This window comes from Schistocerca serialis, chromosome 6 (assembly GCF_023864345.2).
Source record: "Schistocerca serialis cubense isolate TAMUIC-IGC-003099 chromosome 6, iqSchSeri2.2, whole genome shotgun sequence".
Lineage (NCBI taxonomy): Eukaryota > Metazoa > Arthropoda > Insecta > Orthoptera > Acrididae > Schistocerca > Schistocerca serialis.
Window position 1 is genome coordinate 190161142 of NC_064643.1, and position 27529 is coordinate 190188670.

Below are 27529 nucleotides of genomic sequence, written 5' to 3' on the forward strand. Positions count from 1 at the left end.
AACCAAGAGTTCCCAATGTCTGAATTATTTGTGTTTGATAAATGGTTCTCTACTTACAGGATCCATACCATCATCAAAATTTTGATTCTAAACCTATGAGATACGTTGTATTTGATTTCATCCTAGTACTTCAAGCTTATTGTGGCGTCAACACTCCTACAAATTTTCTGAAAATGTGTAGGTGTAAGATACTTATTCTATGAAAGGTATTACTTTTGGTAGTAAGGGTTTGACCCGAGGGGAGTTCGTGTGAAAATCCTGTCACCTCCTAGATGACAATTAGAGATTGTGTGTTCAAATAATGTTACAAAATTGTTAAGGCTTTCGTGGCCACTTGTTGACAAACTGCCTATTGGCTTCTGTCTCGGGTTCTTCGGCCGACGTTCATATAATGATTTTTCTGACGCCAATAGCCAGAAGCCAATAGGCAGTTTGTCAAATAATGTTGCTTCTTTTAAATTGTTCTACATATTATATTCATGCATTTGTACAAAATGTCGTCTTAAAATGTATATATTCGTTATAGTTATTAACAGAAAAATTGTAAGTCGTAGAATTAAGTTCTATCTTCTCTATCCAAACTCACATAACGTGTGAATGTGAGAAATAGGTCTTTTTTTCCATTTTCAGCTACACAGAAAATATAGTAACTGAATGAACCTTGAAGAAATTTCACAGTCTTTCTGTCTCCAGCAGTTAGCTGTGCATGGTATTCTTTCGTCACAATTATGCACATTACAAAGTTCGTAGTGTTCGTACCTTATCTTTGTGATAACACAATTGAAATCTTGCGAATGAACAGTACTCATAAACCATAAACAGCGACTGTATCCAGAGACATTTATGGTGATGGGAGCAAATAGCAACCGGATGCCTTCGCTGTGCAAAGTGATTCCAACGGAAAATAACTCTGCCAGATTTTTCAGTGGCCACAATGCGAACGGAGATTCCACGCTGAATGTTTCATTCACACTCGGTGGTTGACGGAGGGCGAAATGTCATTTCTTCTGACGGTACCATCGCCAGATGCCCTCAGCAAGCCACATCAGCATACAGAAAGCCACCAGTCCGGTGAGGAGGTGTATACACAACGGGTAGTCTCCCGTCTCGTCACGGACGTAGCCTGAAACACAGATAGAAATTCCGATCTGTAACTTGTCCTAACCTATTTTGGTCATTTTTGTGAATGATTAAATTAGACGAATCTTACTTTCAACTGCAGGAAATTAAATAATGACCAGTAAGTGCTGTTTATACAACAAATAACGTGATTAGTCAAGATTTAGGATTTACATTCAACAACATCAAACAGCTATCGTGTTACAGACGGACACACAATATATATATACAGGGAAACTTTGTTAGGAAAAAAGTGCAAAAGTTCTTGATCGATTACCTTCAAATTTGGTGCACGATACGCTAAATAACGTTTAGATTTACACTCTAAGACAAAAAAACAATGGAATTATATATATATATATATATATACTCCAAGACAAAAAACAAAGGAATTATTCGAATGGGATGGAAACCAGTAAATGTGATGTATGTGGAAAGGCAAACAAATCATTATGATTTCCGAAAAATGGATGATTTACAGAAGAGAATGTGCTTCTGAAACTGAGGAAGTCAGCACATGTTCGTCCACCTCTGGCCACTACCTACGCTGTTATTCGCCTTGACATTGGGTGATAGAGTGCTGGATGTCCTCCTGAGGGTTATTGTACCAAACCCTAATTGGTACGTTATATCGTGAAAATCCCGAGCTGACTGCTCCAATGGGTCTCATTCACGGGGATACGTGGTGACTTTTCTGGCTAAGGTAGGGTTTGACAAGCATAAAGACAACTTTTTATGTGCTGACCATTACACCATTATGGTCAACATAGCTGTTGTCCAATGTTGGAGAGCCCTGGTAATAGTGAAAATATAAGGGGAGATATGAATTGGAGTTTGTGTTGGGGAGGGTACTTGACTTGAGTAGTTCATGTAGCTGTGTTGACCATAATGTTGTGGTGGTGTAATGGTCAGCATATCTGTCTACTAAGAAAGAAGAGCAGGGTTCGAGTCCCAGCCACAGTACCAATTTTAATTCACTTCTTCAGCTTCCAACGTTATCGTAGATAAGTTAGAAACTGCAATGTTACAGCGAAAATTTAAGATAGAGACAAATAGTGGAAACTCTCGCCGTGTACTGGTAGGCATTATCTTGGTGAAATGTAAACCCAGGACGTCTTACCACGAAAGAGAATGAAACAGCCTGTTGAATATCATAGACGTACCGCTTTACTTTGCTGTGGCTGCCAACCAACGAAGTCCTGCTACGAAAATAAATGGCATCCCACACCATCACAGCTGGTAGTCGTGCCGTAAGACGGGCGACATTCAGGTTGGTATCCCACCGCTGTCCAGAGCGTCTCCAGACACGTCTTCACCGATCATGACGCCTCAGTTCGAGGTGATAATCATCACTGAAGACAACTCTGCTACGCACACTTTGTTAGCAAAAATCTCGAACAGTTCATGACTCATTTACTTCAACTTTTACCTGATGCCCCAACAAACATTCAGATGTACATAAAAAAGCACTCCGTCTTCAAGCCACGAGTGGCCTACCGGGCCATCCGACCGCCGTGTCATCCTCAGTGGAGGATGTGGATAGGAGGGGCGTGTGGTCAGTACACCGCTCTCCCGGTCGTTACGATGGTATTCTTGACCGAACCCGCTACTATTCGGTCGAGTAGCTCAAGTGGCATCACGAGGCTGAGTGCACCCCAAAAAATGGCAACAAGTGCCGACCACGCCCGACAGCGCTTAACTTCGGTGATCTCACAGGAACCGGTGTAACCACTGCGGCAGGGCCTTTGCCTTCATATGTGCATAAGTTTTATATGTTTTTTAGCTAACAGTGTTATGGTTATCTGTTAAAAACAACCGTGAAAAAGAAGAAGCTGTGCTGCACTGTGAAAATGTGTAGTTTCCTTTCTCTGTAGTCAGTCTTAACTACGATAGCAGGACATTGAAACCATTAGAAAAACTGTTTCTTCTATAGATAGTCTTTCTTCTTGTACGTAGTTTCAAACAAAAGCTGTGTGCACAAAAATGTGCAGTTTTTTCCCCTCACTGCTGGTTTTAACAGAAAACAGGAAACTTGTACTTATGGCTTATCAGCTTATCATTAGGATACTACTACAGAATCTGAATCGACCGAAACTTTGTAAGCCGACCCATTCACAGATTAATACTTCTAGAAATACTGTCATTGAAGCTACTGTTCTCACAAATCCAGCAGCTGGAAACGTCTCTCTCATACCCCATATAACAATAATCCCAACAGATTTTCCCCTACCATTTTAAGAGCCTTTAGTTCCCAATCAAGGTTTCGTTTGCAATAACAGTAAGTTTCAAGGTTAGAGACAAAGAGGAGGCAGTCGGAGAGGGGAGAGGAAATGGACAGGAAGAGGAGACACGAGGAGATGGAGAGAGAGGGAGAGGAAGAGATAGACAGAGAGAAGGTTAAGGGGAAATAGAGAAGCAGATGAGGAGATGGACAGAGTGAGGAAGGAGGAGGAGGTGATGGACAAAGACAGGGGGAGGATGAAATAGACAAAGAATATTGAGAACTACAGGGTGTGATTCAAAAGTTTCAAGGCTTAGACCTAGAAATTTATTGGACATTTAAGTACAGCGGACTAAAATTCTTCAGAATATGAACCGTGAACATCAACACAGAGCTGCCAGCACGTCTTCCACTTTTCGTAGCCCTTCTGGAAGGCCTCGTGGGTCATGCTGTCAAGGGCTCTCGTCGAAGCCTGGTGGATGGCGTCGATGGAGTCGAATCGCTTCCTTTTTAGGCCTGTCTCGATTCGGGAGAAGAGGAAAAAGCCACTTGGAGTCAAGTCAGGGCTGTAGGGTGGCTGCGGCAGTGTTGTCACGTCGAACATGACCAAAACTTCGGCGACGGCCCGCGACATGTGAACGGGCGCGTTGTCGTGGTGGAGAATCCAATCGCCCTTGATCGCCATTCGGACGCGGCGAACTCGATCCCTCAAGCAGCAGAATACTCACACTAAGACGACGGTCATTGTTTAAACGTTCCCGCACTCTCTCCACATTTTGATCCGTTCGGCTTGATGATGGCCTCCCAGAGCGGTCGTCGTCTTCAAGAGCCCCGCGACCATCTTTGAAACGTTTGTGCTACATGAAAACCATTGCATGGGACATGGATTCTTCCTTAAAGGCCTCTTCAATCATACCGAGAGTCTCCGTGGCGGTTTTGTTCAGTCACACGCAAAACTTAATTGCCTAACGCTGCTCCAAGTGCTGCTCCATTTCCACCTCTCCCACTTTCCGACCGAGGTCAATGACATGCACTCACGCTGCAAGCGATGCGCACTCTCCTGGGTTCGGGAGGCAACCGCCGCAGTATCAGTTCATTCCCTGAGAACCCCCACTACTTCCCCCACCTGGCGGAACTGGTCCGCGCGCTCACTTATACTCAGAAATGAATCAGTCTTGAAACTTCTGAATCGCACCTTGTATATCCACTTCCCACACGTATTTAGTAACTGTTAATCATCGCCAGATTTCCTAGTCTACCGTGAAAGCAACATTGTACAGACATGTCAAAGCTCTGAAGTGAAAAGTAAAAGACAAGCAACTGTTTTACCATCAGCTATACGATACAGAACAATGTAGTCATTTGACTGTGTGGATCATTCTGTACTTCTGGAATATAACGAAAATTGGGACACACCTAGCAATAGTCCACATCATACCTTCTACTAACAACAATATCGACAGAGGCTGCAATATTTACCAAATGGAACTATGGTAGCAAGGCTCTCTAAAACGATTACAGATAACATTTCCTACAATAAACTACTAAATAACATCAAAATCTAATGAAAATATGTAATGTAAAACACACTCGCACACAACATAACCAAACAACTGAGAAAAACTTTAGGAAGGAAGGAGGTGTTTTGATGAAATGTTATTGAAATACATCACTTATCCAGCTTTTTCTCGTAATACGCAAAGAGAACTTCTGTTACATTTACATACTGAAAAGCACAGTGCTGGAAAAAGACAGAGATGAAATATCGTCAACAGTGATGGTGCAACAAGGCAGAGATGGAAGGCCAATATTTGGAAAGTAAATAATCTGCCACCAAAAAAGTTCTGTTTATCATTTATCGAGTACAAGACACATGCAGGCTGCTTATCATAATACACAAGTAAAACTGCAAATACGGAAACTCAAACTTTTCACTAATATAAAATCTGTTACTTCTCTAAATATATAAGGCTTTGAGAACATAATGCATGTGACACTACTGTTATAAATCAATTGTTCTGTAAGATTAAAAATGATATACACATACTGCACATTGGCACTATTGTAAAACTTACACGTTAAGCAGCACTTGCTAAGAACGAAAGATCGACTGCTGTACCAAACTTTGGAAGCTTAACAGACCTTAAAATTAAACACCTCCACATCTAAATTGTCTGAAAAACTTATTAAAATCTTGCTGCTGCCTTATTGTCACTTGTTGGGAATATTTATGTCTGCTACCGATTTTGCAAGCTGTTTCTCTATTTCGTGAGACAATCGAGAAATTGTCAGTTTCGCGGTGTCTTTGTAATCTTCGCATTTAAGAACATCTTCTTCGTATTCGTCATCGTCTAACAACTCGTGAATATCCTCATCTAATTTAACGAGGCGGTTCAGAACGCTACCCAATCTGTCATTGTAATATTTATAATCCGCGATTTCCGATGTGTCTGACAACCTTGCAACTTCCGCTACGAGTCGTGTAATGTTTGCTCTTTCTCTCATCCGTTTTCTCTTGAGAGAGTGTAACTGTGCGTCTGATTTGTGGTCTGGCATGTCCATTCGGTCCGATTACTCCAAGGTTTAAAGCAGTGTCGGCTAGCGATCAGCTGGTCCTAGTAAGGCGTTATCTTTGGATCGTTAGTCGAAGTAATTCAATTGATGATCGCTAGATGGCAGCACCAGTCATAAACAATCTACAGGGGTAGAGTAGGATCTGATAATTCGTTAAAGCGCTAATCGAACAGCTACAATAGCAGTACACAGCGGCAATAATGTAATCAGTTGCCTTTACAAATGGCACTACAAAACATGTTGCGTGATAATTCAGTTGAACTTAGCTGCGTATGCAGGCGGTTGTCGTCGAAGAGCTTGTTGCGTGGTGTGACAAATCGCTGCAGTAAGACCCCCTCGTAGTATTGCCGCGTGACGTACGTCCAGAATTCGTGGTTCCACAACGGCAATCGTGGAAATTGTCTCGGGCAAAGTCTATCCCGGGTTTCGGCACCAAATTTTTATGTCGTGAGTCACAGTAGAGCAGCGATTAACAGTCTAACAAACTTTATTACGTAGTCACAGAGCATACAATACAACAGGTCAAAGATACATTGTCCTAAGGGTAAACAAACAGTCTCTCACTTGCCCGAAGTACATCACTCTGTGACACCACTACTGAAATAACATATTACTCGAGGAGTCTTGGTCAAGCTAAGTACCAGGCATTAAGTTTATCAAAATCCTTAAAAAATGGTTCTATAACATCGGAGAACACACATGACCACTACTGGCTGATCCAACTTACAGCCTGAAGTGCACTTGTCGACGAGAATCAGCAAAGAAAATAATATTATCCTCACGCCAAAAACTCATCTGTTATCAAAGTCAGTCAAAAATTATAGTGACCCTGTGCTAGGGTACTAACTTCATCTTGTAATTAAAATGCCATCACTGTCTGATATTACAATGTGGAAGATACATGACACTTGGATGAAATAGTATGCTGAGCACTAGTAGTGATACACATTCTTGAGCCGGCCGAAGTGGCCGAGCGTTCTAGGCACTACAGTCTGGAACCACGCGACTGCTACGGTCGCAGGATCGAATCCTGCCTCGGGCATGGATGTGTGTGATGTGCTTAGGTTAGTTAGGTTTAAGTAGTTCTAAGTTCTAGGGGACTGATGACCTCAGAAGTTAAGTACTATAGTGCTCAGAGCCACACATTCTTGTAGTGAAGAAACAAATGTTCCTGTGCCTTCAATGTCACCTCAACATTATAACTACTTCATGCTAGGGTATTAATTTTATAAACAAGTGGAAAACATTTGTCATGTTATGCTGGTAATACTAAGCACGCAAAGCAGTGGTGGCTGACACTAACAAATAAGCATTCTGAACTGAATTATATTCTACAACCTCAGGTAACCATAAATACACGTCTTAGCAGAGCCTCTCTTAAACTTCGATCGTTTTTAATGGGACAATAGATGAAACTGATCAGCTGTTGAAGATATTTGACAGTCTTCATGAAAAAATTAAATTAACGATTCAGATACAAAATAAAAGCAGGAACTAAGCTTTTTATATAGAAAGTCGTGATTACAGGTGGCATAATAAGTTTTGATTTTTTTTCGTACTGCAACTTACACAGATTATACTTTACCGTTTGACTTAATGCACCCTCAATGCCAAAATATGGCTTTTATCTATCAACCATGCATTGTACAGTAGTAGCACCTTTAACTCAAGATAAAAATAGAGAAAGAGGTGTATTTAATGAAAACTGTAGCCCATATTAATGGATAAAGACAGTCTACAGTAAACAAAATTTTTGAGAAGGAAACAAGAAATGGAGGCACCACCTTAGACTTTAAAACCAGGAATAGTGGAAAAGAAAGGTACACTTCAATGCCTTTTACAGGCGATATATCACGTACGAGTAAACGATTGTTTGTTAAAATATATGGTTGCAAAGTAGTATTCTCCACCGACAATTGTCCAAAGAAAAATTTAATTCATAGTATTAAAGCCACAAATGACCGTTAATGAAGTTGCGGTGTTAATAAGATCACATGCAACGGATTTTCAATATTTTACAACGGTGAAACTGAAAGGGCATTAAATACTGGGTATAAAGGACATCGTTTAGGTGAAAAGATACTACTGTGCATAATGCTACATTCACAGGCCACTTGCTAATGTCAGTTCATAATCTGAAAAGAACCAAAGAAATAGAAATCGCCCAAAAAGCAAAGAAATAGTGGTGATTATATGCTGTAGAGGTACTAGAGATTTTTAGACACACAATGAACATCAATGGCCTGTTTTTAAATGAGTAGTTCAAGTGAGGAAAAAAAGGTTTCTTTAAACGTTTCAAGCCAGTAGTAATGACTGCATAAATATATTGCCAGGGTAAATTGTTGTCAACAGAACTTCCTGTCAGAATGCGTTACTATCCTCACACAAAGTGACGTAATATTTTCATTAGCTCACTAGATGGGCTAACTCTTTGATAGCTTTGTTTATTAAAATAGGGCACTGCTATGTACTTTTAAAGAGCTGCACGCCTATGTATTTTTTTTACTATGTTTTATTCAGAGTTTTAATTTCTCCTACCATTTCTTCATTAGAGAAGCAGGTAATGTATTATTTCACGTAATGAAGATTTAAACACGTGTGTACTGTGAGAAAATGTAGCAGCTAGTGCACTTTGGGATTTCTTGACATTTCTGAGATTTTAACTGCCTGGCACTGCAACAGCACTGTTACACTGTTTTACTCTGATAGCGAAATATTTTACTATTTGTTTGTATGATGGCAGGTCAGTGCCAAAAAAATAGATTGTACATAAGTGAGCTTTTCATTGCAACATCAGCTGACGACATGTGGCACGTGGCACAATCCACAGTAGTTAATCTGCGCATTGTATCTGAAGCTACATGTACAGTTCGACTTTTGCCTCTGTTCAACTGCCATACCTAATATCCCAAGTACACAGTTTCAAAGGTTATTTTGATTTCAGTCACGGTATGTAACTTGAGCTGGTTAGCTCATGCTTCATGTAACATGTTTTATTTTAACCAATCTAAGTAACGGTTTCATTTTCCAGTTGGCGATTTTAGTTATTTTACATCATAACTGAGTTCTAGAAATTCTTGTTTGGTTTTGTGATAAATGTTTTAGGTAGAATCCTGTACTCTTGAAGAAGATACTCATGTTATTATCGAAAGCTAGGTCAAGTTTAAGTAAATAAACTTCTGGCCCTGGCTAGCTGTTTATTTTATCGCATGGAGGTACTCACAGTTGCTGTTCACAGTATGTTCAAAATTGGACACCATTATGGTTTAGTGCAAAGTTAGAATTTTCATATCAGTAAGGGAACTTGCATGTTATGATAAGCAACCTGAAAGTGTTTTATACTTGATAAACAATATTTTTGTTTGATGGTAAAGTGTTTATTTTTGGGATATCGACCTCCATCTCTGTCTGTATGCACCATCATCTATGCGTCATCTCTGTCTTCTTCTAGCACTGTGTTTGGCCATGTTTTGAAATACGTAAATACAGCAGAAGTTCTTTTTGGGTATTACCGAATTAACAGTTTAAAGTGACACATAAACAAAATCTCGTCAAAACCCTTTCTTCCTTCCTTCCTACAATGGTGTCCCCGCAGTTCCTGTTCTTTCACTTGGCTATGTTGTCTGTGAGTGTGTGTTTTATAGAACGTATTTTGATTCGGCTTTGGTATTACTTAGTTCTTTACTTTAAGAAATACAGTCTGTAAACGTTTCAAAGTACTTTGTCCCCATAGTTGGGTTACTAAATATTCCTGTCTTCGTCGAAAGCTGTTATTGTACATAACCTTGGTTATACCATGTAAAAAGCATTATTATGCTATAAATAACATGGATCATATTTTGTAACGTAAAGCAGATGCATCATCTTAGTCCCACCTAAAATGGTGCTTGTGGAGATGAAGGATTAACGAAAAACTTGTAAAAACCACGGACGACGTCAGTACATACTACAAACCACTAGTAACATTTCTACAGCTGGAAGTGACAACAATCATTATGTATTTTAGATATGTTACTATTGTAACATTTGAAAAGCATCATGGAACATTCCAGATACGAAAATATTTGATCTGAGGGTGTATCATGTGACTTGCACCAAAGTGGGCCCAAATAATGTAATTAATTACATTCTTCCAGAACCTGGCAGTTTTTAGACTGTGTTGGTTGATGTGTTCGCTTGCTTTGCGTTATACGTAAGCTGACGTATATTTTCTGCAGTTATAAACCTGGACAGATTAGGTTTAGTACATTACCCTTTTATGTCAAACTTGAAATGCTAACTGTCTGAGAAGTATGTTATTTGTAATTCTATAAGCGCAGAAATAGCAATAAGGCACTTTAGAGTTCTCAATCATACTTTATGCACCTATTTCACGGATGTGTGTGTGTGTGTGCGTGTGTGTGTGTGTGTGTGTGTGTGTGTGTGATGAGTTTTTGTATATATATGGGAAATGACTGTTTTGTACTTGATGCAAAAATTGTATTTTTGTAGTATTGTATTCTTGCAGACACTTTGGATGTACAAAGGACGTTCTGACACTTGACAATCGTCCCACAACCACGTATATGTGGAAAGTAATCAATTTGAGGGACTGTTGTTCCTTGCACTATACATGGTACAATCATCAAAACATAAATGCTGTTGGCAATGACAAGTTACTGAACATTAAACAGCAGTTGAGTTTATTTCGCAGTTTCAATTTTTGAGGAATGGTAGTTAAAGTAAAACAAATTTTTACTAACAATGTTTTTGTAATTCTTTACTTACAATGCAAAAGCGAATGTTGGTTTTTAACTATTTATGGTGAGTACCATTTATACTCGTTCTCTTATGTCACAGTGAATGCTATGTAGCCTCCAACGAAATTTGCAGATGTGAGATGGGCATTTACTGGATAGATGGAACAGTATTTGACCTTACCAGTTTTTTGTAATGTGGTGCCTTCTACACAATTCAGTGGAAGGCTACGTATTTTTTTCAAGTGTGTTTGTGTGTGTGTGTGTGTGTGTGTGTGTGTGTGTGTGTGTGTGTGAAAGGCAGAGAGAAAGAGAGAGAGAGAGAGAGAGAGAGAGACAGACAGAGGGAGAGGAAGGGGGAGAGTGAGTGTGTCTGTGCGTGTGTGTATGTATATGTATGTGTGTTACCAAGGTACTTTAATCGTAGAAGTACTGCACTTCATATCCATTAGGTAATTTTAAATACAAAAACTTACAAACATTCAACAATGAGCTCATTTGGATACTTTTGCGCACAAGTCAAGACGTCTGCTCAGAGCTTCAGTATGATAAATTGTATCATTTTAATGCCCTGAAAAGTACTGGTATGCAGTTTGCTATTTCGTAGTAATAGCTGCCACCACTAAAACGAACTAAGTGTGCCTTCTTGGAACGTTAATGACGTTACTGGATGGAGGAGCATGTCTTCAAGAATACGTTAGCAACATACAAAGTATAATGTTTACATGAAGTACAACACTGTCATTTCTCACCCACACACAAAAACCCATCAACTCACTCACACACACGCAAACACACACACACACACACACACACACACACACACACACACACACACATACACATACACACACACACACACACACAGAGATAATGGTGTGTGTGAATTGTCATGTTATAGATGTGTGGCTGTGGCCATGTTGGATTGTGATGTTAGAGGGGTGTGGCCTCCACCTGCCACAGCTCAAGCCTCCAACTGTCAAAAGTTTGAAAATAGCTGGTGCGTATATTTGTTCCGTAGTGCTCACGCTATAATTTTTTTTTTTTTTTTAGAGTCATCAGATCAGTCTTATGACTGGTTTGATACGGCCCATCACGAATTCCTCTCCTGTGCAAATCTCTTCATCTCAGAGTAGCACTTGCAACCTATGACCTCAATTATATGCTGGATGTATTCTAATCTATGTCCTACCCTACAGTTTTTGCCCCCTACAGCTCCCTCTAGTACCATGGAAGTTATTCCCTGATGTCAAAATGTTCCTTCTTTTTGTCAGTGTTTTCTGTATATTCCTTTCCTCTTTTGCACAGAACCTCCTCACTCCTAACCTTGCAGTCCTCCTAATTATCAACATTCGTTTGTAGCACCACATCTCAAATGCTTCGATTCTGTTGTATTCCGGTTTTCCCACAGTCCATGTTTCACTAAGATACAGTGCCGTACTCCAAACGTATGTTATCAGAAATTTTTCTTCTTCAAATTAAGCACTATGATTGACACTAATAGACTTCTCCTGGCCAGGAATGTCCTTTTTGGCAGTGCTAGTCTGCTTTTGATATGTCCTCCTTGCTCCATCTGTTATTGGTTATTTTGCTCGCTAGGTAGTGGAATTCCCTAACCTCATCTATATCGTGACCATCAATGCTGATATTAAGTTTCTCGCTGTTCTCGTTTCTGCTACTTCTCATTACTTTCGTCTTTCTTCGATTTACTCTTAATCCACATTCCTTAGTCATAAGAATGTTCATTCCATTCAGCAGATGCTGCAATTCCTTATCTTCACTGAAAATAGCAATGCCATCAGCGAGTTATCATTGATATCCTTTCACCTTGAATTTTAATTCCTTTGTTGAACCGTTATTTTATTTCAATCATTTTTTTCTATGTATAGATCAAACAGACCAAATCCCTGTCGATCACTTCTTTCTTGGTATCCTAGTCTTATTGTTGCCTCTTGGTTCTTGTACATATTGTATATTACATGTCTTTCCCTACAGCTTTCCCCTATCAACCGCAACATCAGAACTGCCTCTCTGGTACCTTTACCCGATCATCATCTAACGCATTCTCAATTTTCTTTTCCATTCTTCTGTACGTTATTCTTGTCAGCAACCTGTCAAGCTGAGTGTGCGATAATTCTCGCACTTGTCAGCTCTTGCAATCTTCAAAGTTGTGTGAATGATATTTTTCCGGAAGTTAGATAGTACATCGCCAGACTCACAAATATAAACACCGGAATGAATAATCGTTTTGTTGCCATTTCCCCCAATGATTTTTGGAATTCTGAATGAACGTTATCTATCCCTTTTGCCTTATTTGACCTTAAGTCTTATAAAGCTCTTTTAAATTCTAATTCTATTACTGGATCCCATATCTGTTCAATTTCGACCCCTGTTTCTTCTTCTGTCAAATCTTTCTCCTCACTGAGGCCTTCAATGTACTTTTTCCACCTATGCACTCTCTCCTCTGTATTTAACAGTGGAATCCCATTGCACGCTTTATGTAACTACGCTTGCTTTTAATTTCATCGAAGGTTGCTGTGACTTTCCTATATACTGAGTTAGTCCCTCCGACAATCAATTCTTTTTCCATTTCTTCACATTTTTCATGCAGCCATTTCGTCTTAGCTTCCCTGTGATTCCTATTTATTTCATTCCTCAGCGATTTGTGTACTGTATTCCAGAATTTCGCCGGACATTTCTGTACTTCCTCCTTCCATCGATCACATGAAGTATTTCTTGTGTTACACTTTATTTCTTCGCATTTAACTTATTGTACTTATGTCTTTGTTTTCAGCCTCTGTGATTGCCCTTTTAGAGATTGTCCTTTCTCTTCAACTGTACTGCCTACTGAGCTATTATTTACTGCAGTATCTATAGCCGTAGATAACTTCTTGCGTATCTCGTCATTCCTTAGTACTTCTGTATCCCATTTTTTTGCATATTGATTCTTCCTGATCAATCTCTTAAACTTCAGCCCACTCTTCATCAGTCTGTCTGTGTCTACATCTGCTCCTTGGTGCACCTTACAATCCAGTATCTGATCATGAAGTAATCTAAATAAAATCTTCCTGTATGTCCCGGTCTTTTCCAAGTATACCTCCTCCTCTTGAACACAGTATTCGCTATTAATAGTTGAAATTTACTGCAGAACTCAATTAGTCTTTCTCCTCTCTCATTCATTCTGCCAAGCCCATATTCTGGCGTAATCCTTTCTTCTACTCCTTCTCTTACAAGCGCATTCCAGCCCCCCCTCCCCAATAACTATTAGATTTTCGTCCCCTCTTTTGTACTGAATTTCACCTTCACTATGCTCATGTACTATCTCTGTCTCTTCATCTTCAGCTTGTAATGTCGCTATGTATACCTGAACTATCGTTGTTGGTATTGGTTTGCTGTCGTTTCTGATGAGAACAACTTTATCACTGAACTGTTCACAGTAAAACACTTCTGCCCTACCTTCCTATTCGTAACGAATCCTGCACCCGTTTTAAAATATTCTGCTGCTGTTGATATTACCCTATACTCATCTGACCAGAAATTCTTGTCTTCTTTCCATTTCACTTCATTGATCCCCACTATATCTAGATTGGGCCTTTGCATTTTCCTTTTGAGAGTTTCTAACTTCCCTACCACTTTCGAATGAAGTACCGAGATCGTTTTTTGATTACTACCCAAAGACGCTACGCCTAGACAACGAATGCTTTCATCAGCTCTTACCGACTGAAACCTGTACTCATGTGATCGGTCCATGCAGCCCAGGCCAGGCGCTGCAGGCGAAGTCGTCTGCTGCCATAGGCGACTGACTCCAGATTTCACTGCACTGTCCCAGGGGATACAAATACATTCGTCGTACGTCCCACATTGCCTTCTGGATTTATTAATACAGCGTTGCTTGTCTGTTAGCACTGACAACTATACGCAAACGCCTCTGGTCCCGATTGTCAAGTGAAGGCCGTCGGCCACTGCGTTGTCCGTAATGAGAGGTGATGCCTGAAATTTGTATTCTCGTCAGGCTCTTGACACTGTGGAATTCGACATATTGAGTTACCTACAACTACACTCCTGGAAATTGAAATAAGAACACCGTGAATTCATTGTCCCAGGAAGGGGAAACTTTATTGACACATTCCTGGGGTCAGATACATCACATGATCACACTGACAGAACCACAGGCACATAGACACAGGCAACAGAGCATGCACAATGTCGGCACTAGTACAGTGTATATCCACCTTTCGCAGCAATGCAGGCTGCTATTCTCCCATGGAGACGATCGTAGAGATGCTGGATGTAGTCCTGTGGAACGGCTTGCCATGCCATTTCCACCTGGCGCCTCAGTTGGACCAGCGTTCGTGCTGGACGTGCAGACCGCGTGAGACGACGCTTCATCCAGTCCCAAACATGCTCAATGGGGGACAGATCCGGAGATCTTGCTGGCCAGGGTAGTTGACTTACACCTTCTAGAGCACGTTGGGTGGCACGGGATAAATGCGGACGTGCATTGTCCTGTTGGAACAGCAAGTTCCCTTGCCGGTCTAGGAATGGTAGAACGATGGGTTCGATGACAGTTTGGATGTACCGTGCACTATTCAGTGTCCCCTCGACGATCACCAGTGGTGTACGGCCAGTGTAGGAGATCGCTCCCCACACCATGATGCCGGGTGTTGGCCCTGTGTGCCTCGGTCGTATACAGTCCTGATTGTGGCGCTCACCTGCACGGCGCCAAAAAGGCATACGACCATCGTTGGCACCAAGGCAGAAGCGACTCTCATCGCTGAAGACTACACGTCTCCATTCGTCCCTCCATTCACGCCTGTCGCGACACCACTGGAGGCGGGCTGCACGATGTTGGGGCGTGAGCGGAAGACGGCCTAACGGTGTGCGGGACCGTAGCCCAGCTTCATGGAGACGGTTGCGAATGGTCCTCGCCGATACCCCAGGAGCAACAGTGTCCCTAATTTGCTGGGAAGTGGCGGTGCGGTCCCCTACGGCACTGCGTAGGATCCTACGGTCTTGGCGTGCATCCGTGCGTCGCTGCGGTCCGGTCCCAGGTCGACGGGCACGTGCACCTTCCGCCGACCACTGGCGACAACATCGATGTACTGTGGAGACCTCACGCCCCACGTGTTGAGCAATTCAGCGGTACGTCCACCCGGCCTCCCGCATGCCCACTATACGCCCTCGCTCAAAGTCCGTCAACTGCACATACGGTTCACGTCCACGCTGTCGCGGCATGCTACCAGTGTTAAAGACTGCGATGGAGCTCCGTATGCCACGGCAAACTGGCTGACACTGACGGCGGCGGTGCACAAATGCTGCGCAGCTAGCGCCATTCGACGGCCAACACCGCGGTTCCTGGTGTGTCCGCTGTGCCGTGCGTGTGATCATTGCTTGTACAGCCCTCTCGCAGTGTCCGGAGCAAGTATGGTGGGTCTGACACACCGGTATCAATGTGTTCTTTTTTCCATTTCCAGGAGTGTATTTACTATTAAAAACAGTCTTGATCACAATTTATTTAGTACGGTGACCGGTTTCGACCACTACTGTTGTCATCTTCAGACCAATGAGTAACAACCTCCATCTGCTAGAGAATCAGTAGTGATCAGCAGTGATCTCTAGCAGAAGGAGGTTCTTGCTCATTGGTCTGAAGATGACTAAGTAGTGATCGAACCGGTCACCGTACTAAATAAATAGTGATCAAGACTGTTTTTAATAGTAAATATTTGTAACATATTGATCACTGTCACTCCCATAATGTAATCAAAAGTAATTACCTACAACTGTACCATGCGTTTAACTCCAACTACCATCACGTGTTGAAAGTCTGTTAATTCACGTCGTGCGGCCATAATCAAATGGTTCAAATGGTTCTGAGCACTATGGGACTTTAACATCTGAGGTCGTCAGTCTCCTAGACTTAGAACTACTTGAACCTAACTAACCTAAGGACATCACACACATCCATGCCCGAGGCAGGATTCGAACCTGTAACCGTAGCAGCAGCGCGGTTCCAAACTGAAGCGCCTAGAACCGCTCGGTCCCAAGGCCGGCGCGGCCATAATCACGTCTGGAACCTTTTCATATAAATCACCAGAGCACAAATGACATCTCCGCCAACGCACTGCCCTTTTATACCTTGTGTACGCGAAACTACCTCAATATGTATATGTGCATATTGCTATCCCATGATTTTCGTCGCCTCAGTGTATACGGGTGGTCTGGTGTCGTGGATAGCAAGTGAACATTTAAATAAGCCACTTTTTCAGCATTTCACATCCGTTGGGCTGTTTGAGTGGACATGTGGAGAACATAAGCCAGACCCTTCTACCACCAATGTTCCCTGTTATCTCCTACTATGCTCACGACTACCAGTTGTTCCTGTTTCAAGGTGTCTTCAAATTAGTGTTAAAAATTTCATTGCGTTATAAAGGTGGGCTTGATTGACCGCTATGGCGGATGGTGGTCTAGGTGGGTTGTGGTCAGGATGATAGAGTACCACAACCCCAGAAGTGGGTTGCAGTGGTATGGTGACTGGGAAACTCTTAGGCGTCGAAGCAGACGTCAGAGAAACAACACTGGAGAACCATTCGATTGTTGCTCAAAGTACATCCACTGTGTCGTTGTCCGAGAATGCCAGCGGCCACTGGACATAAAAAGTGCAAGTCCACTCGAGGTGCGTACGGCACTCACCACGCGGCAGTGTGGAATGGCAAGTCAGCTGATCCAGCACTGCATCAACCACGCTGGTTAAGGGCCGTTAGTAGCGCAGGGTGAGTGCGGCCAAGGCGTGTATAATCACACTAGTGCCTCCGCTCGAGGTTTGGATGTTATGTTGTTCTCCCGTTCGTATCGTCATAGTAGACACTCCACTGCTGTGTGAGCATGTTACGAAAGCCAGTAAGTGGCAGCTCGTAACAGCAGATTCTGCCTAGGGAAGCGGAAGCAGCAAGAATTTTGTCCATACTGGCGATGGCGGATGAGTGGCTGCACAACCACAGATGGTAACCAGCGACCTCCAGTATGGAAGACGGCAAATGCTGTAGTAGGCCCTCCAGGGAGCCTCCCGGTTGGAGAACACTAAGACCACAGCATCGGAAGAAGGTGACTGGTTGAGCCATGTGGAACTGTAGACTAGTAGACTCGTGGGACGAACATAGATCCCTACAAGAGAATGATGGTCAGCAGACTGCTATACTTTTGACTGAAAATGAATGATATTTACATCGGCTTGGTGCGTACTTGTTTTGATATTGCATCAGTTCTGCTCACATATGCCATAACAAGTCCGTGGTTCAGATGTGAAGTAACTGGGCCATCGTAGTTGTAATAGATCCGATTTCCTGCTGCGTCGTTGATATTTCCACTGTGGCTGTAATATCTGTGTGGTATAGGAGGACAGTTCTTGCTGTATCATCAGGTAGCCCACGATGTAATACGTTCAGTCAGCTTCGGTCATTATGCGAAGCAACGGAGTGCTACGTAAGAAATAATGTGGAATATAAAAACACCGCCAAAGGTTATAGCGTCACAGTCACTTCGCATTCAGTACACATTCTTTGTTGAATAATTGACGTCTACCCGTCCATTGATTAATGTATACCATCCGATTTTACACGTCCGTTGAATTTCTGTTTTAGTCTATCGAAGCATAATATGGAACACTAGTTTGAATTTCTCAACTCTTGATAGTGCATTTAATGAATTCTGGGATTAGTTGCTCACCTTTTATGTGTAAAAACTTGTTGCCTTAACAAAAGTATTGCAGAGATTTCGCCAGCCATTGTGGCCGTGCAGTTCTAGGCGCTTCAGTCTGGAACCGCGTGACCGCTACGGTCGCAGGTTCGAATCCTGCCTCGGGCATGGATGTGTGTGATGTCCTTAGGTTAGTTAGGTTTAAGTAGTTCTAAGTTCTAGGGGACTGATGACCTCAGACGTTAAGTCCCATAGTGCTCAGAGCCATTTGAACCATTTTGCAGAGATTTCACTATTGTTGAAGCATTATTAATTCTTTTTCAAAACTGAAATCAAATACTGAGGAATGTAAACTGAAATTTATTTCACATTTACAGTTGTTGCTCATTTATTGTCTGGTGAATTATTTCAGCGCTTTTGTGTCCGCTCCTGATATAAACGTGTAATCCAAGAACAACGAAAGACAGTTGTGAGCATAACACGGAAGGAATGCCAATAATGATAACCAGAATATCCAGGTCCACAGGAAGACCAATTTCCAAATAGGAGCTAGACGACATCTCAAAGAGATCATATAGCAGACTGCTTAAGACTCAGCTACAGCTGCTTGCCTAGCCTGTTGCTGTGAGCGGCTGAGCCCACGTGACAAACCTTTCACGCTTCTTGTGACGCTCTTCACTCCTAAACTGTTCACGCCTCCGAGTCGCTATCAGTATAGTCCACTGGCGGGGATATTAAAAATGCCTTTCCTGTTTATTTTCTTATGTGTCACCAAACTGTTTCAAATGCAGAAATTAGTAACAAACAACTTCGAAAACGATGTCAGTTAAATTTTAGTTCTATATGTATTTCATGCGACCAACGGCGTTGCTGCAGTGGATATACCGGTTCCCGTGAGATCAGTGAAGTTAAGCGCTGTCGGGCATGGTCGGTACTTGGATGGGTGACCATCCAGGCCGCCATGCGCTGTTGCAATTTTTCGGATGCACTCAGCCTCGTGATGCCAATTGAGGAGCTACTCGACTTAATAGTAGCGGCTTCGGTCAAGAATACCATCTTAACGGCCGGGAGAGCGGTGTGCTGACCCCCCCCCCCCCCTTCCTATCCGCATCTTCTACTGAGGATGACACGGCGGTCGGATGGTCTTGGTAGGCCACTCGTGGCCTGAAGACGGAGTGCTGTATTTCATGTGTCCTTTCAAAATTGATATCCCCCTGATAACAGCGAAATCTCGCTGAAACTTATTTCAGTAGAACTAACAAAGTGTTTTGCATCATGGCGCAAACACCAGTCCACTATCTCCTTTGCATACATAGATTAACTGGGACAAGAGTAGAGGTATACAATGAGTGCAAGACCAATTTTGATTCGAAGTAATAAGCGACTGAGCTGCTTACCTATGATGGGGCCAACTGCTAGAAGCATGATGCCGCAGATGACCATGTTGAGGCCAACACCGCCTGGCAGCTTGTGCTCGGGGCAGACCTCGGCGACGCACAGGTTTATGTTGACGACGGCGGCGCCCCGAAAGAAGCCGCACAAGCCACTGCACACGCACAGCGCCACCAATCCAGAAGACATGGCCACCGCTGGAAATACGGTTAAACCCAATGAAAATTATTAGTGCTTGTGAATGGCTGTCTAAAAATAGCCCTGAGCACTATGGGACTTAACATCTGAGGTCATCAGTCACCTAGTACTTAGAACTTCTTAAACCTAACTAACCTAAGGACATCACACACATCCATGCCCGAGGCGGGATTCGAACCTGCGACCGTAGCGGTCACGCGGTTCCAGACTGAAGCGCTAGAACCGCTCGGTCACAGCGGCCGGCAATGGCTGTCTCAACAGTTAGTTCCCTGAGTATCAATGTAACATAACAGATGGCGCTTAATGGGCTATAAACCTACTCACGTGACCTCTTTTCTGGCTGCTAGTGACACTAAATCACAATTAATTCTACAGTCACACATACAAGATGTAACTGGTATAACTGCAGATACATTCATTTTCAGAAATAGCAGAATGCCTTGAACGACTGAAAATAGGACGCTGATATTCACATGGCATGTATATTAGTATGTTCTGCAGAAACGATTAGTATTCCAACCATCTCGGATTAGCGTGTGTCCTGTTGCCTAGTAGGCACAGGGTCTGCCATAGCCCTGATAACTCATTCCGCGCGTGACAGCATCGATGTGTATAAGGTGCGAATGGTGACCTGTGGTATAGCCATCCATGGTGCATTCACATGGTTCCAAAGTTCATCTGTGGTGGTTGGCATTGGGTCACAATGATGCAAACGTCATTTCACCATATCCCACACTTTCTCGATTGGCGACGAATCAGGTGTTCTGGCGGGCCAGGGCAAAAGGCTGACACCTTATGACACCAAGAATGCACTTGTTCGTCCAGCAACATGTGGTCGCCCATTGTCTTGCTGAAAAATGACTTCTGGGATGTTGTGCAGAAAGGTTATGGCAACGGTTCATTCACATAGGTCACACTAGTCACAGTGCCCTAGACACAAACCATCTGTGATTTGTGGTTCTAAACAATAGCACCCCACACTATAAGGCCTTGCGTTCATGCTGTATGTCTTCCGCTAATGCAGTCACTGTGATGCAACTCCCCCTATCTGCGGCGAACCAAAATGCGGCCACCATATTGAGACAAGCAGAACCTGGATTCGCCCCAAGACACTATCTGATGCCATTCCTGTCCACAGTGACGTCGTTCCATACGCCATTGCCGTCCAGCACGTTTCAGGATAATCGTCAAAGGTAGGCGGAAAAATGGACAAAGTTCACGTTACACATAGCGTAGTTAACGGTGACGGACTATCACCCCTAATAGTGTATGAAGTATTACAGTGTTTCACCGTTGCGCCAGAGCCGAGGAGGACGCAGATCTGTCCTGCAGTGCCATTCGGATGAGATGTTGATCTTACTAGGGATGTTCTAGGTGGTTCGACGTGACCCATCCCGTCGTCTTCTACGGCCTTTGGTGAACCGTTCTGGACAAATCCCTTGCAATGCTGAAACACTTCGTCCCACACGAGCAGCTATTTCCCACATGGATGTATTACATTCTTTCATGCCAATAATTCTGTCGTGTCCTGACATAGGTGGGAGAGGGAGAAAAGGGGTTACTGGTCAGTCTGCACTCCCGAGCGGTGCAGAGCACAAGGCAGAAGGACAATTCACAGTGAAGGCATTTGATTGTTTTCTTCCATCTGAGCCAACACTGGTACAGGCATTTACTAGAAATGTAGGTGGTGAGACTTGGTAGGGAACTCGTTGTGGAGACTCTTGGACAAACAGGAATTTGAAATAGTTGTTTATTCCAGACAGGATCAACTCATACACTGGAGGCTAGTTCTAGGGTTAGAGAGAGCATGAATAACACTGCTACAACAGAAGGCAGTGCAGAAGTCCCCGGAGTGGATGCTAAGCAGAGTAGCAAACACTAGCAGCATCTTAAAGCAACAACTTAGTTGCAAAACAAAACATACTGAATGTGACACTGTTCACTGAGGCACTCCAAGTGAGAGAGCGTGCCTACGCGGAGCTGGACCGAGGCTGGAGTCGGCGGACGCGGATTCGGCGCCCAGATCGTCTGACTAAGAACTCCGCCAAAATGCGGAATTTAGGGGTTTTAAAGAGCCACGTGAGGGAACTTATTTCCCACTTAAAGCCGCCCAGCAAATCCCTCAGTTCCCTTGCAGGTGCCTGCCAATCACGGTTTAGTTAGGTCCTCGCTACTGCTCCTACGGCGGGGATGTTAATGCAGTTGCACTAACTACACCCGTATTTGGTATCAACATTGTTCATCTGGAAGCTAAACGTAACTGCTCTGCCAAATAAGGCTTGCAACATTATTGTTATACGTCATTTAGCCCCGCCCCTGGGGCTCCCCAGAGCAGGGACTGCTAGGTCAACAGTTTTTGGCGTTTTCGCTCTCTTTCTAACCCTTGTGAGCCTGCTGACGTTGCTGTTCTCAGAGCTGGTATCAAGCTCGCTTTATACGCTAGTACGTGCCTGTTGGTTACAAAGTTCTATGGTGGCAACCTACCACAGCGTCTAGACGACGTATGAAGTTACATGTTAATCCCTTGAAGAGTAACTAGCACCCTGGGACCGCGTCTGGGGGCGTCTGCATTTTCACAAGGCTCTCCCCTTACCGTTTACTTCATGTAACAATATCTCACCTAGTTTCGTCTGCCCTCAGTATCATCTCTGCTTCCGCGCCTTGGAGCGCCTGTCCTCCTTTCTCATAGCTTCAACATAACACTACAGTAGCAAGGAACAACCATTAAATTACAAGGCGGCCTCTCTCAGACTCACTGACTTGACGTTACGGTTCGCGCATACGGCGTCGCAGCCTGCAAGTCTGCTCCAGTCACACTGGTCCTTATCTTAGGTTTAAAGCGACAACGAGAGCCGCGGGCACACTTTATCGGTCGATGGTGTTGCGCCGCAGTATCGATGTTGATCCTGAACACGTGAGCTGTCATCGTTCAAATGCTAATTATTTCTCTGGACTATATTTATGTACATGTCCTATGAATATGAACGTACTGTCTCTAGTCAGTGAAGGTGTTCTGTTTTTTTCTGAACATGAGTGTATTGATAGATGTGGTACCTTTATGTAGACACATCAGTGCGTTGGTTCTATTTTGTCTGCGTCAAACAGTCTTTCCGCAAACGCATAATATAATTTACTACCTCATGTCCTCTGCACGGTCGTAACTGCACCGCTAAGTGGTCTATACCTGTCAGAATAGGCTAACCGGTTTGCGTCCACGCGTCCACACTTCAACACCTGACCTGCTGCTCAAAAGAAGATATGCATTAATGTCTTGTTCCTGCCACATATACTTTGAGGTACTAACCAACCTAAAAGAATATCACTCCTGATAGCTACAAATATTAATCTGCAAATGAAGTGAATACTGATATATTGTTGTTCGGTACAATGATCTCAGTCATCAGTACAAGAAAAAAATCTGCACTTTTACAGGCTGTACCCAGTATATTCCGCCAGTTATTGTACAGAGAATGGTGGACAGTACATCGTACCAGTACTGTGACTTTTCTTTCATAATCTATTCGATAATTGAGAGAGGCAAAAATGATAGTCTATTTGCTCCAATTCCGCGCCATAATTATTCTGCTGATAGCTACGTGACATACACGAAGAGAACTACATCATTTATCTTACAGAGATTTCTATTTAGCTTCTCTGAGTACTTTTGTTACAGTTGCGAATGGCTGTAACCACCATTAGGACCCTATCAGCGAGTCTCTGAATTCGCATCATGTCTGTGTTCTTGCCTGCTTCATGAGGCCCCCCATATACTGGAACAACACTCCAGAGTTGATTTGACTAGCGTCTTGCATACTATTTCCTTTACAGAAACACTGCACTTTCCCCAACCAATTCCAAGAAACGTAAGCCCTCCGTTAGTCCTTTCTGTCAATATTTTTAAGTGACCGCAACATTTCAGGCCCTTGCTTGGATTTAGTATTAAGTACGTAGATGATGTGGCGCGCAGAAGAAAATATGTGCGAATTCCTAAGGGATCAAACAGCTGAGGTCATCGCTCGCTAGACTTAGACACTACTTAAACTGCCTTACAATAAGGACAACACACACACCCATGTCCGAGGGAGGACTCCAACCTCGGCGGGAAGGACCGCGCAATCCATGACATGGCGCCTCTAACCGCGCGGCCTCTTCGCGCGGCCGCGCTGTAGATGTTCACCTCTAATCTAGTAATCAGATCCAACTGGATTCTCTTTTTTACAGACTTCACATGTATCCACATTTTCAAGAAACTGTCATTCATTACACCGATTGGAAATTTTGCCACGTCGCTCTCCAATTCCTTCAAAAGAACTGCACCTCTAGTACGTAATGTAATTTTTTAATTGTGAATACGAATAAACAGATAGGTGTTTAATATGGACACGTACAGTGAATTATGGAACGTATTTGCTTACTTCTTATATCTCACCACACTTTTCTCTTGGAGAAACACATACACGAAGCAAAATAAAATGTCACATTTTCGAAACTCAGTAGTCACCTTTTTCGACGAATAAATTTGTGACACTACCTTCCTCTGTATTAGTACAGAAGAGTAGAAGAGTGGCGCCCTGCGACATCACTTTGGGTTCGACGATGCTTTACACCGAAAGGTGTTGACACACGAAAAAAAAAAGTTCATGAGGGGTGTAAGGTTGGTTCATGACATCACAATGGCACCAAATTTCATCACAATTCTGCTCACTTCCACCGTCGACGTGTCACATGATGGGAAGGTCGTCGCACCCCCTCTTATCCACATTGCACCCCTTCCTTCGACGCCTCTGCGACGTAGGTCAGAACCGCGACACCAACATTCAAATCACGCAGTTCTTCTGTGGGTGGCCGTTGAAATCATTTCAGATACACAGTCGCTCAGGATCGACGTAAAATATCTTCAGGTGGACCTATAAAGAGCGTCAATCAAACAACTCCTTCGCTTAGGGCAGTCATTCCCACACATTCTGCGGTCGAAAACGACAGTTCGTAGAGCGACGAGCAGCAGGACGAAGCTTTTGCCAACGTTCGACGTTGCTGCCACTGTGGCAACCCCACTCTAAGGACATCATGGTGCTGCAACTCCACTGAACGTGATCTTAACCCACTGGAGTGTACTGAGACAGCAATTTTGCTCTGGTAAACAAGGTGGAACCACTACAGACCAAACCCCTTCGAAGGAATTTGAATGTGGTCCGAAGGGGCAAAGGGTGTTTATGCTATTTGAGCCCTCCTGTTTCGCGCCCTTCTGTGGAGTGATCATGGGGGAAAGGGGATGGAGGCAACATTGACATATGTGTGAATGAAACAGCGAGGAGGCCCACAAACAGCTCGGCGACACCCACAGCGCATGCCGCGCAAGTTTGTTGACCACATGAAAAATGTGCATGTCAGAGACTTCAAGATCCATTTAGCTGAGTGCTGCTTCTTCACTGCTGCTCTAGCGCCTGATGGCAGGCAACCCCACCTAAGAAATGTCGTTGGTGTTGTCTGCCCTCAGGCGCTAGAGCATCAGTGGAGCAGTACTCAGTTAACTGGGCTTGAAGTCTCTGACCAGCACTTTTTTAACGTGAATAACAAAAGTGCTTGAGTGGCACCGAGACTTTTGCCGAACTGTAGTGTCTTAGACATTTTGCCGTTTTATTTAAACATGTGTCAATGTTGCACCCCTCTGTGAAATAAGATGGCTGAAAAACCAAAAACCCCTCTGCTACTTCGGATCACGTTCAAGCTTATGCGTCGCAAAGGAAGACATTTACGCAGTTTCGAAAACGTGACACTTTTCTTTGCGCAGTGTAGCCCTAACGGTCAGACAGTCATTTGTATTTACTGACTGCACCGCTTCGACCAAGAGTACTTATCATAATTCTAATGTGTGGACATTTGGCGCCTAGTACAAAACACATAATTCGCTGGCCGCAATTATCAGCTCGTGTGCAGCTTGTTTCAGACAGCCAGAAAACAACGAGTTCAGACGAGGTTGTAGGAATATATGTCTTCAAAAATTTACTCCATAAGAGTACTCTGTGTTCATGAAGACGTCTTCTAGTTTTAGATCAACATAAAAGACATAAAATCAGGTCTCAGTACTCTGTGTTCATGAAGACGTCTTCTAGTTTTAGATCAACATAAAAGACATAAAATCAGGTGTCTACCTTACCCATATGCTTAACACTGTCTGAAATACAAGGTATCTATAAATAGTATCAACTGTAAGCACTGTAGAGTGTTGGTTCCTGGTCACAATTAGGGAGGAACTCAAACAGTTTTAAATAATAGCATGCGCGAGTATTGTATTATCCACCTTGCAACGCTATATACGCAAAATGGCGACACCTGGGCTTAAAGCGTTTGGCGTTCTGCAGTTTTCTAAGGGTGAATATATAATTTCAGTTCAACGCACGTTTCGTTTAAAGCTTAATTATGGTCCCACATGTGACTAAAACATCCGTCTGTGGTGAAGTGGTTTCTAAACTATCGTACGCTTGTAAAGAGACAGCACGGCATGACCAAAAGTGTCTGAAGAGTATGTTGACCGCGTCAAAGCATCTTACCTCTATAGTCCTAAAACGTCGGTTCGGAAATCAGGTCGTGAACTTCAGCTGCCAAAGACAACAGTGTGGAAAGTTCCAAGAAAACGTTCAAACATCAGTTCATACCAGGTTACAGTTGGTATATGCTTTAAAGCCAGATGACTATAATGTATGTTATAACATTACAAGTGAAGTGTTGAGGCCGGAGGATGACGTTCTTGATCATGTGGTGTTATGTGATGAAACACCTTTTCATCTAAGTGGGAAGGTAAACACCCATAGTGTTCGTATGTGGTGGTCACATCATCCTTATGAACGTGCACAATATCAAAGACATTCTCCAAAATTAAACATTTTCCGCGCTGTGTCCCGACAGTATATGTGCGGACCATTTTATTTCGCTGAAGTTACGGTAACAGGGGTAGCTCAACTACATATGTTGCAGAAAAGTGCCCTCCCCAATTCGAAGTGAACCTGTAAACTTTATTTCGCAACAAAATGGTACCCCTCCCCAATGGCATCTCTGTGTACGAGAGTGATTTATCATCGACGTCCGTGATCGTTGGACTTGTCGTAATTCCTAGTATGGCAGAGCGCTGTTCCGATGGCCACCACGTTCACCTGACATAACGCTGTGCGATTTTTTCCCATTTGGGATATATAAAAGATTTTGCCTACGTTCCACCTCTACCTAATTATTTGCCAGAGATACAGAAGTTAAGAGGCTGTTGCTTCCATTACTCCACACTTACGGGCTAAAGTATGAGAAGATTTGGAGTTTAGGCTGTACATGAGCCATACAATATATCTCAGAAAAACTAGGTCAGTTTACCTTTAGTTTGATTTGTTGTAAGAAGTCTAAATGAAATCATTGTAATGTGCCATTGACTCTCGGACACACTATCAAAAATGCTGCTCAGCACATATGGAAATCAGTTTCCTTTCCATCGAAGTTTGATGGCTGTGAACCATATTGTAAATAAAAGAAATATTTATACACTGCTGGAAGATAAGTACACGATTTTGATATGATGACGACATATGCCACCTGGGGAATAGTAGATGTA

General features: G+C 43.0%; 1 protein-coding gene across 1 annotated transcript in view; it reads right to left on the reverse strand.

Annotated features, from left to right (window-relative positions):
- Nucleotides 1-504: 504 nt before the first annotated feature.
- LOC126484223 (monocarboxylate transporter 1-like) overlaps nucleotides 505-27529 on the reverse strand; it is a 108911-nt gene continuing 81886 nt past the window's right edge. The window contains exons 7-8 of the mRNA XM_050107638.1: nucleotides 19740-19931; nucleotides 505-1123 (exon numbers count right to left, since the gene is read on the reverse strand). Coding sequence (XP_049963595.1) covers nucleotides 999-1123; nucleotides 19740-19931 — 317 coding nt within the window. The 3' untranslated portion in view covers nucleotides 505-998. The remainder of the gene's footprint in view (nucleotides 1124-19739; nucleotides 19932-27529) is intronic.